Genomic DNA, 14,667 nt, shown 5'->3' on the forward strand with positions numbered 1-14,667 from the left:
CAGTGTGTCATAGGCCAAATATTAGTAGCTGGATGACCAGATTTCTGATAAGAGCAGGCTAAAACTGTTGGGTTGACCACATTTCGGTTAAAGTTTTAGAATTCTAAAATTAATCACTGTCATATAACTACTCAAATAGTCCTTAATCAAAGGAGGTATAGAGGAGGAAATATGTGGTCATCTGTGTAGCGATAAAAAGAAAGGGAAAAAAGCTGATTCGGAACATTAAGAGAACATGAGGTCGAAGGCCAGTGAATTCATCTTCTAAGCTGTAAAGTGGGCAAACAAGAAGAACATAAAGTAAATAAGCTGACTGAATTTTAAAGTGATGTTAATTATTGAAACCAAGGGTAATACAAATAAAAGAGGAAATGAGAGAATGTGTGACGAATACAGCTGCATAAGCATAAATGACAGCATCTGAATGTTTTGCTTTCATAACCCTATGGTGATCTCAAACATCACAACCTGTATGATGTAGGCTAACCAATAAACAACACATTTACTATAGGAGGAAAGTTATTTGCAGATAAAGAATTATTATCAGGCCTTAAATTTGTCACAAACCTCAAGGTGATAAATGGCATATCTTAATCCACAAAGGTTGAGTACTACGGCTTTGGGTGTTATCCTAAATGTAATTTATACTGTCAGCACCTTTACACTGGGAGCTCAGGATGGAAGGCGCCCCCTGCTGGTCCCGTCACATCCGTCCTGAGAATATGAAACAAAAATACAAAATAAAATACACTTAAATACAATACTATATTTGCTATATGTTTTAGACTAGAAACCTCTCTAACTGACATTTGAACAGAAGAGAAATACACTTGGCCCCTGAATCTGATTTGTAACCTCCCAGATGATTTTTTCTTTTCTGCGGCATCTGACTTGATGAATTGGAATGTTTCTTCAGAGTGAAAAACATTTACAATATTTCAGACCTCCCAATATGGTGAAATGGCTTACTCAACATAAATAACAGCAGAGTAATATTTATTTGGTTGACCATGGTAGAAGTGCAAACAAAAAAAAACATCCTGCTAAAAGTTTTTTTAAAAAGGTTTTAAACATGAGCCACTTTACAAGATCTGGCACAGTTTGGTTTGTGAGCACTTATATGTGAAACATGACACCAAATATATACAAGTGCAGAAAGTTGTTGTCATGAAAACGGGATATAGGCCTACACCAACTGTCCTTGTTGAGCATCAGATTCTGTCATTTGGAATAGAGTGAGTGAAAAACACTCAATATACCAAATTAAAGGCATAATAAGCGCAATATGTCAATGTAGGCATAACATATTTACAACCTTAAGAAGACAGAAAATCAAGCCCAAGCATGGCACTTGTCGATCTCTGTTTAATTCATAACAGTATCATAATAAAAATTCTGTCTTTTTTACTCTGTATACCATGGAATTATTTTGTCATATATAATTATTTACATTTAAAAAAGTTGACTTTTTTTCACGAAAGATTCAAGCCATCAGCTTCTCAAACACACGGACATATGCTGGCCACATGGAGGTGCTACAACCGTATTTCTTCGAAACACAAACGGAGAACAATGGCTTTGAGAATCATTTACAACAAACTGAGATTTATTTCATAATGTCATAGAGTCGAAATACTCACATTCACTGGAGCTTCGCTGTAAGCAGTTATTGTGCTATTCTGTATAACTCATCAGAAAACCTGACAGGAACTGAGAAGAGATCTCACAAAACATCAGTATGAGTTATCATCATCACAGGCAGGCTGATGAGCGTTTACGCAAAAGACATCTGAATTTAAATTAACAATTTCACAATTGTGCTTTACAAATAAGCATAGGCTATACGAGAAAAAAAAACATGTAAAGCAAAAAAATAAAAAATAAATTAATACAAATTCAAGCTTGCTTCGTTAGTGTACAGATAATAACGTTTAAATTGGACAAAAAAGATGAAGAATAAACATTTCATTTCTCCAGACGAAAAAAATCACATTTTGTGGTTCAAAGAATGAACGCGTTTTAGAACTTAAATTATTAACAACATGCAAGTAGCCTACATATCTAATACATTATTATAGTTAATATAATACGCATATAAATAAATAAAAAATTATACTGCTTGAAACCGTATTGAATATTTTTATTTCATGTTTTATTTATTTTTTAGACGCAGCAGTTTCAGTCAGCTTTGAAATTATGACGCCACCAATGTATGGGTTTATATATTTACTTTTTGTTTGTCCTTCCGGATATAAAGTTCAGGACACATCAAATAGCCTATGCAAAAAAAAAAAAAAAAAAAAACACCTATAGCCTACAACTCTTCTAGTAACAATGCATCGTGATTTTCCTCCTTGAATTCACTAATGTCTACATGACCTGTCCACACACAAAAAGTGAATTTCATCTCTTCCGTGAATAAAAGAGAAAATAAATGGTGGCGTAAATTTTGTCAGGCGAATCAAAGTCACTGTGGCGTAACCAACGTGCGGGAAGCCATTTTGCTGTCCTTTGACAAAATAATCATAATATAGAGAGGGTTTAATTTAGACCTTCATGACTCTGTATCAACCCTTACAAAAATTAACCATGGTTTTATTACAAAAAAAAAAAAAAAACATGGTTAATATAGGCTAGTTTATCCATGGAAATAAATTAGCCATGGTTTTGCTACACTAAACATAGTTTAACAATCGTACTTGTATAGTAAAACTATGATTATACAAATGGTAATCAATAGCTACGCCATGGTTACTAAACTAAAACCATGGTTAATTTTCATAAGAGAAGGTCATTAGCTCTTTCTTAAAATAGTCAGATAGCCTGATCATATTTATTGAAAACCGCGTTTTCGTGTCGACTGGAGTAGCCTAATCCAAAGATTTCTCCATATTGAACAGCAGGCTATGTTTGAAAACGCTTTTAAAAATAATGATTTAGTGCTACACTTGCGTGTATGAAAGGAGCCAATGTTTTAGCAGATACTAACCACTTTACCTGTTGTTTTTATTTTTGTTATTTTTTAGAAAATGTTATAAGCGACAACAGCAACAACAACAAAAAAATAATACTTTTAGGCCTAAAGCAATGTGTAAAAAAAAAAAAAAAAAATATATATATATATATATATATATATATATATATATATATATATATATACACACACACACATATCGTTTCGGACATCCTTGTCTCTCATCGAAAAATGTCTTCAAACCCATCAAAGCCAGTAAAAGCATGCGGTAGTAAACAGATTTCGATGGGTGTTCAATTCTACACGTCTATTTTTGAGGGAGGAGCAAAACGCTCCAGAAAGCCCATTGGCACCGTGTCTGGAAAGGGATGAGAGGAAACTGATGCACACATGGCTTTTTCTGACACTTTACTCGATGATTGGGTCAGAAGACGTTTCGCCGTAATTAAATGACACGCAAAGAGAAAAGCAATTATACTGTGGACTAATTCACCGCCATGAAAGAGCAGGAGCTTCCCAGATAAAAGCGCAAAACTACAGGCCATCGAGCAGGTTACGCAGGTTATGTTTCTAAATGGCGAATAACCGCACCTCCTTTTCTATTCACAACATATTAAACGGAGGACTTGATTGTGAGAAAATTAGTGGTCTTGCTGAGGAATACTCAGATGAGCGGGTTCACGGAGAGAGAGAGGCGCGGGATTGTTCGCGCTCATCTCTGCCGGTGAATGCTGGAGCTGAGAGCGCGCAGAGGCGCATCTCTTCCTGTGCGCTCGAGCTGGACTCCTCATCCTCTGAGCAGCACTCATGTGAGGAAGAATCAACGGGAGGAGAAGACTATTCACTCGAAATACGACACGGTGAGACATTAAGACAACTTCACGTATATAGCACAGATGGGATATTGGGCAGTGTTGTAAAACATTCAGTTATTACCATGTTTTTGCACTTTACGTGTTTCAAACTTCTATATTCCCATATAAACTGTGTAGATTAACGTTAATTATAAGAGTGATGTTGTCAGTAGGCCTGTCTGACATGTTAGATATTGTGTATTACTTTATTGGGGTAATCAATTTTTTGGCATCATTAAATATCAGCTTAAACATTTTAATTAAAAATGGCACACATTAAGCATTTTAAATACAACTGGAAACAATTACATAAGTAAAACAGAGACTAATCTTTAACATAACAAATGTGTGTTAGTCGCAATTGTGACAAATATAGCTTATATGAGCTTATTAGCATTTTAGTATTTGTGGGTCCAATTTAACCAAATTAAATAACAGAAAATGCTAATTTACATAATACAAATCAAAGACATAAATGAAATTATGATTTCTTACCCCAAAACGGGGGTTGTCTTGTAAATACATGGAAATATTTTTACACAGAGAAACATTAGATTTATAGATTTATATATAAATTTGATTTATAATCATGTTAGTGAAAATTAAATGACAGAACTGGTATCTTCAACATTGTAATAATAGTTTTTAATATTATTTGATCAAATAACATTCACACAAGCTTTATGCTAACACCTTTTTATGCCTTTAGCCTATAAGTTTTATGTATTTCTGTATTTTGCTTCCGATTTTATTTTCTGTTTAAAGTAAAAAATGAATTAAAGTCTTTAAAATGACATGGCAAAATTATTGTGAAGAAGTATTTGATTACAACAATAAATTCATTTAAACATTTAAAATATTAATGTTCTAAATTTTAGCTCTGCACTTGATACTAATTTATATATGTTTATATATTAAAGTAATGCATCAAAATTCAAGACACAGCACAAAAAACCAAAGATGAAGAAGCTGAAGTCACTCCTCAATATTGTATGACTATTTAAATTTTCATATGGACTACTGTTTGTAACACAAGGGCCTGTGATTTTCCAAACAAAGCCTAAACCTCTTTTTGTCCATCTATACAGATCATGACATTGACCAACAGAAATCACAGGGCTGCAACTTTGAAGATAACAACCCCAAATCGAGCAAAAAGAGGTCACGGGCAGCGTTTTCTCACGCTCAAGTATATGAGCTGGAGCGGCGCTTTAACCTGCAGCGGTACCTGTCCGGCCCAGAGCGGGCCGACCTGGCAGGAGCACTCAAACTGACCGAGACACAGGTGAAGATCTGGTTCCAGAACAGGAGATACAAAACTAAGCGAAGACAAATGGCAGCCGAGCTTGCGACAACTCCTACAACAACACTGGCAAAGAGAGTGGCAGTGAAAGTCCTGGTGAGAAACGACCAGAGGCAATACAACACTGAAGAGCAGCCCAGTCCGTCTGTTCCTCCATTATACCAGTCATTCCCTTACTATCCTTACATGTTCTGCTTCCAGCCGTGGAACTCAGGAAACTCTTTAAGTGGTGGCCTGTACTGATTTACTGGAGTTATAGCATCATGTGGAAAGTGATTGTGGAGACACAAACATACAGCCACAAACACAGATCATTTATGCAGAAGAGAACAGAGTAAACAAAACTGTCATTCCTCCATGGATTGAAAATGCACTATATAATGACTATGAAGCCAAAAAAGGAATATGATTTACTGATGTTCACTATCTATCATTTCAATAACGATCAGTAAGCCAAAGCATAGACAATTCACTCAAAAGACATTCTCTCATTTGTTGTCATATCTGTTCTTTTTAATGTTGTACAGTTATGTATTTGGACAAGTGATGTGCACTTAATGTGTCTTGCTTTAGATAACAAAATATTAAACCAAAAAGTGTTTAAAAATATATATATGCTTAGTATCCCATTTAAATGCTAATTTTCCCATTTAAAAAAGTCAGAAAGTGTCTAAATAGTTTTTATTGTATAATTTAAAACCTTCCGTTTGTAAAATGTTTTGCATGACAGTGCTATTAAACCATTCAGTTTAATATTTGTTATCTAGTGCAAAGGCATCCATGCATTTGTAAGTGTGGCATAAGTGTTCAAAAACTGTAGGTCCACTGTAAATGCTTTGATGTGGAGTGTTTACCAATTTTGAGGAGTTTTTCTGTTAGCATTTGTCACTGATTAAAGTTCTTGTTTATTTCCATCACCTTGGAAAATACACTCTATAGAGCATTACATCATAAAATGTGCAATTCATTGCCTAAATACAGCCTCAAAAATGCTGCCTTGAACAGAAAATACAGGTTGAAGAAAGGTAAAGCAGGTTTTAGAAAAAAAAGGAAATGAGCTATCATTTGTCTCGAGACAAACTAACCGCAAAAGCACAAAGCTTGAAGTGGGTTTGTCAACACAACATACAAAGATTAATGCCTTAAAGGCAGTAATTTAAGAGGATGAACTGATCAAAAGATTCTTATTAAATAATTACTTGACAGGTGACAGACAAACATACAGATAAAAGCCAATGAAAACACCATCTGTAACATTAAAGTAATAATTCAATACAATTTTAGATCAACCCACACCAAAATTTCTTATTTAAATTAAATATTAAGTTAAGTATGCTCAAAGCGAGCCAATATAGGATTAGAAGTATCACATTATCTTTAATCTGCCCCGTCTATGACCTCGCATGCAAGACTGTGCCGTACATTTTCATAAAGAACAACAGAGACGGACAGACTGTTTTGAAAAGTCTGCAGACCTGTGTTTGAGAAGGACAGTATCACCGTGAGGTCAAACACGTTTACAAATGAAGTGCTGTTTACATGCCAAATCACATGGTTTGTAAAAGGGTATGAGATAATTCAACTTTTTTTTTCTTTCTCCAATATTAACTGTTTATATATTGAATATCTAATCTACTGAAATTTAAAAGCTAAGCTGAATTAAGGGTACATTATAACTCATGATTAAAAAAATAAAAAATAAAATTAAAAAAAAGTAAATCATCTGCTGATCAATTTAATTTAATTGAGTTATACTGTAAAAAAAAAGAAAAAAAAATATATTTTTAATTCGAAAAATGTCATGTTTAATTCAACGTGTTAGCATTTTTTTGTGATCCATTTTGTAATATATCAGCAATTTGAATGAAAACTGTTTCTACACCAATTTTTTCATTCAGATCATTTAGCAATAAATCACAAATTCTCAATAAATTAATTAAATAACTAAACTTTAGCTAGTTAACTTAGCCTGTTCATTAACTGTAATGAATATCTGAAGTGTTTCAGGTAAATGTGTTGAAATGTGTGGTATTCCACGTGACTGAGACTGTGCTGCCTCTCACACACATTCAAGGATTAGTTGAAAAATTAGATTAAAAAATGATGGGGGCGAGGAATATAATTCTATTTCAACCATCACAATATAAAGCAGTTCACATGAGTTTAAGCAGCCCTTTCGTGAAATCTGCATGATTCAGATACTGTCAATAAACCGTATCTATGTTGCACAACAGAGTCTGGCCAAAGCCCAGAGCACATTAATCAAGGGCCCTTGAGGAGACAACACCCTCATAAAGGCAAGAGAAAGGAGGTTCAGTATCACCAAAATACAGCATCTATCTGCAGTCACACCCTTTGAGACCTGCATCCATTACGCATAGTCAATTCATGGATGAAATCATAGCAACATTTTGTAAGAGCCATTTGAGGGCAAAACATGGATTTCTGTTTACAATTCACCAACAAAGTAAGGAAAAGAAAATAACTAAACTATAAATATACTTTTATGCCACCTGTGTAGGCCTACCATCAGAGTCAATCACCTGGACCTAAATGAAAACGTTTACTATAATGAAATGCACAAATTCAAGTAAATATGCTTTAACAATACTTGCAAATTTTGCTAAGATGTTGTTTAAGTGTATTGAATAATTAAATGTCTCCCAAGTTTCTGTATATTCGTTTTTGCTTTCAGTTATAAACTTTTTTTATGATTAAAATAGATTAATGATGATGGCCTTTAGAAGCACAAGGCCTAAAGTACTTTAGACCTCTCCACAAACACGGGAATAGTTTAGCTTCTGAAGAGGAATTAGGGCGCAGTTGAGAACCATATGGATGTCTGTGTTTATACAACAACAACAAAAAGCTATCGTGGAAAAGTATGTAAACAGTTTTGAGTAGAGCAGACGATTTGTGCAGACTAGAGTGAGCAAGCTTATAAACCCTCACAAAGACAACAAAAGCGGTTGGGAGAGTTCGCCCACTGCATACTCATTATTACCTGCTACGACAAAACACCTCAGCAATTAAGCCTCACAATGACGGGGGGGGAGGGGGGGGGGACTCAAATGTTATTTTGTCATGTTTCACTCCGACATTCATCTGTGAGGAAATTAAAATAGGTGAGACAAAGAATTGATTCAAAACACATCAACCATGAGTCGGAGCCTCCCAGATCAACTACTGAAGAACAAAGTGTCTGTCTTCAGCCGGGACACTGATTGAGGGATTTCACACAAAGAACTGAAAATACTTCCAGAATGACACACAATTTCCTTGATGAGCAATAAAAAAGGATCAGAGGTTCATTATATCTGGGGTGTCTTTTTTTCTTGTTTCTGGAATGGGATAAAAAAAAAAGAAAAAAGGTAATTGCAATGTTTTATCTCACAATTCAGAAATTTTCTCACAATTCTGAGAGAGAGAGAGAAAGAATTAGAATTGTGCAAGATATAAACATTAAATTCTGAGAAGAAAAGTTAGAATTGTAAGATATATACTTCCAATTATGAGAAAAAAGTCAGAATTGTGAGATAAAAAGTCACACAAACCTTTTTTCAATTCTCACTGAGAATTGTGAAAAAAGTCTGAATTCTCCCTCTTAATTCCATTTTTAAAAAAATCTAAATTGTGAGTTTATGTCTTGCAATTCTGACTTCTTTTCCAATATTTGTGAAAGAAATGCAAAATTATGAGATATACCCACAATCGTGAGAGAAAAAGTTGCAATTGCTTATTTTATTCCATGGCAGAAATGGGCTTCTAGCAGCTCATTTATTTCAGTGTCAGAGAAAAGACAAAAAATAGGTTCAATGCCCATCCTAAAAGGCATCATATACATTTTGCACAATTAGTGTCACTGAAAGGAACTGCAAAACTGTTTTCCCTATTACCCTATTTCTCAATTTAAGATTTAACACATAGTCCCGCCCTAACCTCACACCATTGGTTGAGTCAATTTTGCAACAGATCAACAATACTAAAACTGTTTAGGGAAACAAGATACACAACGTTGTCTCTGAATAAGATGAGACATGAATAAGAATAAGATGAGAGGTATTTTATATTGGGGGAAAAAATGACACATGTCACCTTCAAAATAAAAGTCATGGAGTCCATGACATGCATTAATGCCTTTCTATGATACTTGAACAGATGATCAAGGTGGGAGAAAGTAACATGAAGTTAAATTTTCACATGTGCACAGTGGAAAGAGACGTTAATGCATTCATCCCTGCCATAGAAAGTGCACGAAAGAGGAAAGAAATGGCCCAAAGTTAATACCTTTGTTTGGAGAGAGCAGAGCTTCACATTGACCTTGTCTCCTCAGGCGAATCACCCCCCCCCCCCCCCCCCCACTCCCAACACCACCACCAATAATCCAACCCACAGGACTCTACAGTCTGTTCCAGAAACGATTAGCTGATAACATCACGGTATGCTGGAATGTAAACATTTACAGTAAAACCATAAGAGATTAACTCTACGCCAGTGTGATGCATTTATCAACTATCAACTCTTAAAACACACACTTTCTAACTATAAGAACAGCTTTGTAATTCCACAGATTTAAATGTACTTTGTTTTATGAGTGTGTGGTTAAGAAAATTAATGTAAAAAATAATCAATGCATTAATGATTTTTTTTAGGGATCAAATTGTTTTAGATGTTGGTTTTAGAGGTCGATTGTGGTTTTTCTGACAGTTGGTGAATTAAACACATTTAACTTTTTGGTACTCTAGATATTATAAGAGAAATGGTGTAAAACAGGAATTTTGTTTTGTTTTCAAGAGTTAATTAGACTGATTAGCCTACCTACCAGAATTGTGCCTGGGCAGGTGGCCGGAAATTAAGGATTTCGTGACGTCAGCTGCAAAGGAAAAGTTGTTTCAGACCACGTTACATTTTGAGAAAAAAATCCCCCTTTTAAAGGGTTAAGTTCACCCGTGAATGAAAAATTGTCCATCTTCTAATCACCCTCAAAGCATCCTAGGTGTGTGTGTGACTTTCTTCTTTCAGAATAATCCAGTCAAAGTTATATTCAATATTGTCTTTGCTCTATGGGGTAAGCGAGTGTTTGTTGTCAGCTGTTCAGGAGACGTGAAAATAAAGTGCGCGCATCTGTAATAAAAATTTCCCTCACATGGCTACGGGGGGTGAATAAAGGCCCCCTGTAGCGGATCCATGCATTTTTGTAAGATAAATATCCAGATTTCAAATGTAATAATCACTTTTTTTCCACTTCTGCTGACTGTGGGGAACCGGAAGACGTGCGTTGCGTGGTTAGTAATGAGAGCGGAGAAAGAACAAAACAAAACGCTGGTCATGAATTAGAGTTACAAAACTAGGATTTGTAAAGAAAAACATTGGAGGATTTCGATATAAGCTAAGAGGAGACTTGTTTTCCTACGCTAAATTAAGGAAACATTGTTTCCTTTGCTCCTACATTTCCCAGAGGCGTGTGCATGACACATGCATCTTCCACGTCCCACAGTCAGATGTTAGAAAAAAAGTGTTTATTACATTTTAAATCTGGATATTTATCTTACAAAAACATGGATTCGCTACAGGGAGCCTTTATTCACCCCCCAGAGCAGTGTGAGGGATGTTTTATTACAGATGCGCGCACTTTATTTCACGTCTTCTGAACTGTTGACAACAAACACCTGCTTACCCTCGCTGAATGGCTTGGAAGAGCAAGGACAATTTTTTATATAACTTTGATTGGGCTATTCTGAAAAAGCAAAGTCACATTCACCTAGGATGCTTGAGGGTGAGTAGAAGATTCATTTTCATTCTCATTCTCAGAAGTTTCATTCTCAGGTGAATTAACCCTTTAAGGTAAAAAAAATTTGGATTCACTAAATGAAGTCTGAGATGATCCACTTTACATTTCCAATGGATAACTACAGATTCACGGTTCCATTTACAGAAAAAAAACATGGACATTTTCACGTGCGCAAGAAAACATTTTCATGCATAACCTTTCACGTCCAAACTGGAAAATAAGAGTGCCGTCACTGCGAAGATGCAGAAGTTTTTCTGACACTTTCTCAATAGCAATGGAAACTGCTAAATAACAGATTTGTCACATTTTAAATAAACATTTAAACTGATATTACATTTTCTTTTGCTATGGTTAATGTTCTGTGATATAAAGAATTTTACATTTTGTCGCAGTTTTTGACTATGCTAATGTCAACTTGGCAACTAGGTTTTGTCATGTTAGCATACGTGGAAACGTTTAAACCATGTGTTTTACAACTAGACCTGCTCTCCTCTACATATTATTCTGCAGTAGTTTACAAACTCTAAACTCAAAGCAATATGATATTAAATGCTGAGTTCAAAATATGCACATGAAGTTGTTGTTTACCATAAAAAGATGGATAAAAGTGGTTTTCCTTTTTGGGCTGAAAGATGGGTTTGTGAGTGAGTGTGGGAACATGGTGTTTTCTGGCACCAGAGTGTGAATATTTTTACACTTCTCTGGCCATAGATGGCTTGCTGAGGGCTCTGATATGCTCCAACCTGTTACATTTCCACAAGATGCTTCCCAACAGGTCTGACTCTCACTCCCTGGACTCTGTGAAAGGAATTTCAATGTTTTAATTATCGCAGATAAGGAAAAAACAAGGAGTGCATTGAAAAACACTGACAAAAGGCAACTTCACTTATCAGAGCAGAGATAGGACCTCCACTTAGAACCTCTTAGGGCTGCTCACCAACTCTGATTTGGCACACATCCGCTCCTCCACTCTCTGGAATGGTGTCCTGTTGTTGTTGCTTTGCCCAAATCATGTGTTTAATGGTTAGGAAGGTAAAATGCAAACATTCAAGGCCTTCATGACTGCTAGGTTAGAACAAAAACTACCTGACCTTGAACTGACGCTACCATGATCAAGTATTCCTGAGAAAGGATATGACTTTTTGTTTTTATTTTTAAATGATCTGTTAATGACTATAAGGATACATTCTCAGTATTACAGTTTTACTGTGAACTAAAGCAAGGTTATATGCACTATATTTGTTATGGGTCGTTCTTGAGCGATTCCTTCATTTTAAACAAATCTTTAATCTGACTCGGAACGAACAAGTCATCTCGGGGAGTGATACGTTCAGTCGTGCATTCGCAACATCCTATGAGTTCTGTACTGAAATTAGTTCACCTCTTTTGAGACTTCGGGTTTTTCGGGTCATTCGTTTATCAAATGACAGCCCCATAGCTTAAAGGGGTCATATTATGCCTTTTTTTAAATATCATTATTTTGTGTATTTGGTGTAAAAGAATATGTTGACATGTTTTAATGTTAAAAAAAAACATTTTTCAAATACTGTACATTATTGAAGGTCCTCTATGCCCCGCCTCTCTCAAATGCGTCGTTTTCTACAAAGTCCTTCCTTCTGACAAGAGCAGTCTGCTCTGATTGGCCAAGTGACCCAGTGCATTGTGATTGGCCGAAAACTGCAAGCACTCATCGGAAATGTAACGTCCCTTTCCATTATCGCGAGATTCATCTTTCAAAATAAATTTAAAGACAGTTATTAATGTCCTTAGTTTTACCATCAGCTCAAGCCTGAAAGGGGAACAGAGTAGAGTGGCAGAGACAGTGATGAAGCTCGTATGTGTTTGCAGAACACAATCCACGGACGTTAACACAGCTGACTCCACTGTGTGACCCTCTCTCTCTCTCTCTCTCTTTCTCACAGCATGTGCACATACACTCACGTGACGCGCAAAACTCCATTTGAACATTCAATAGCAAATACTTAAGCTGATAACCAAACATACTTAAAGTAGCTGATTCAGAAGCTCCAGATTGTCATAGCAAAGTCAGAATGACCTCCTCTCCTAGGTTCACCAAACGGTCGTCCATAAAATGCGTTGCTGTTCTGTGGTAAGTAATCTTAAAGATTCCTAAATGCATCTACTTTCGGAAAGCCAAATAAAGTGCTTTTGCTTTCAACTAGAAATGCACAGCATCTCCCTGACATGACTGCTTCAACACTAACTGCGATTACTGAAATCACGCCTTCTTTCCTTGCGTGAACATTTGGGCAGAATTACGTATATATATCCACATATTGATGTAGACATGTGGGGGCGTGTTAGAACAAGCCATTTTAGGGGGGCGTAGCAGAGTCTTAACTTCGATAAAGAATATCTCTTTGGATTTGAGACTTTAGTATTTGCAAAGAAAGCTTGTAACACTTCAAAGAGAAAGGGAAAAATTTAGTTGCATCATATGATCCCTTTAAAAAATGCAGTTTGAGCCGGAAAGAGAATTGATTAGTTTATCTATTGAGTCATTTGTTCATCATGTGACAGTCCCATAGCTTAACAAAAGGTGTGTTGGACTTGAAGCACGGCTACAGACGGCGGTCAATGAGAGTAGCCGCTTGCAGTCGGGGGTGGAGTTGAGAACAGACACATCAAGCCGGACACTTTCTGGTCCCATTAGTGACACTCAAGTGGTGTTTGCACACTTTATCGCAGGTAAAGTGAATTAAATGCAATATTTGTCAAATACACAGACATTTTAGAAACATTTTCATGAGCAACAGAAACACTTTTTATGTACTGCTTAATACAGTACCATCTTTTCAAGAATAAAGTTCAACATAGTCATATACTATTTAAACACTAATAAAGTGGGGGTATATGTGATTTTATCAGTGTTGCATGATAAACGTGACTCAATGCAACAGTGCGACTACACTAAAAAAGCTTTAACCATTCTAAAAACACAGATCTGTGGCCATTTTTGGAAATGAAAAGGTTAGAATAAACCCGAAACACACATGATCGTTTGCATGTGGTGAATCTGGCCAATCGTGAAACAGCTGTGTCGTCATCAGCACTCCTGCAGTCTTCCTGGAGAAACTACGGCGGCTGAGTCAGCCGGCTGCTCTCGAATCCCTCTCACTTTACTTTAATGCCACACATGAAAGTCATTTGGAATCGGCGCCATCTCAAATCGGACAAAATTTCAAACTGGCATGCACTGCTTCAAGTCAGATTGTGATCGGTTTGTGCAGCACTGAATGAAGTCAAATGCACCTATAGGCTTAGTTTATGGGGCTATCACGTGATGAAGGAACGACTCAAACCCGAAGACTTGTCAGATAAGAGGTGAAGTGAGCTAATCATAGGCTAAAGACACAGGTAAATAACAAATTAATATTTTCTCATTCTCATAGTTTTGTATTGTTTGTAGTGTGATCAACGTGTGCGTAAGTACTAGATGTGTTAGGGAAGTAACACATAACATTTTAATTACATTTTGCTAAAATGAAAAAAAGATTTGTTCATTGTGCTGAACGAGACTCAAAGGATAGAGTCAGTAAAATTATCTCAAATTCCCATCACTACACTATATCAAGTAGCTTCTATTGTGGCAACAGTAATATGATAAATAAAACAAATTAAACATATTAAAAGCAATGATTACAATAAAGAAAATTACTCAAGTAAATATAATATAATATAATAAAATATCAGTTGCCAAGTAACAAAGCAACTTCATTCAGGC

The 14,667-nt window shown here is 35.8% G+C and overlaps 1 protein-coding gene across 1 annotated transcript; it reads left to right on the forward strand.

Annotated features, from left to right (window-relative positions):
* The first annotated feature begins 3,354 nt into the window (after positions 1-3,354).
* LOC132111097 (homeobox protein zampogna-like) lies at positions 3,355-5,749 on the forward strand. The gene is made up of 2 exons (XM_059518267.1): positions 3,355-3,834; positions 4,917-5,749. Exons 1-2 carry the CDS (start codon positions 3,549-3,551, stop codon positions 5,372-5,374), a joined length of 744 nt encoding a protein of 247 aa, XP_059374250.1. The 5' UTR covers positions 3,355-3,548; the 3' UTR covers positions 5,375-5,749.
* Positions 5,750-14,667: the final 8,918 nt, after the last annotated feature.

The sequence above is a fragment of the Carassius carassius genome, chromosome 30 (genome assembly GCF_963082965.1).
Source record: "Carassius carassius chromosome 30, fCarCar2.1, whole genome shotgun sequence".
In the NCBI taxonomy this organism is placed as follows: Eukaryota; Metazoa; Chordata; class Actinopteri; order Cypriniformes; family Cyprinidae; genus Carassius; species Carassius carassius.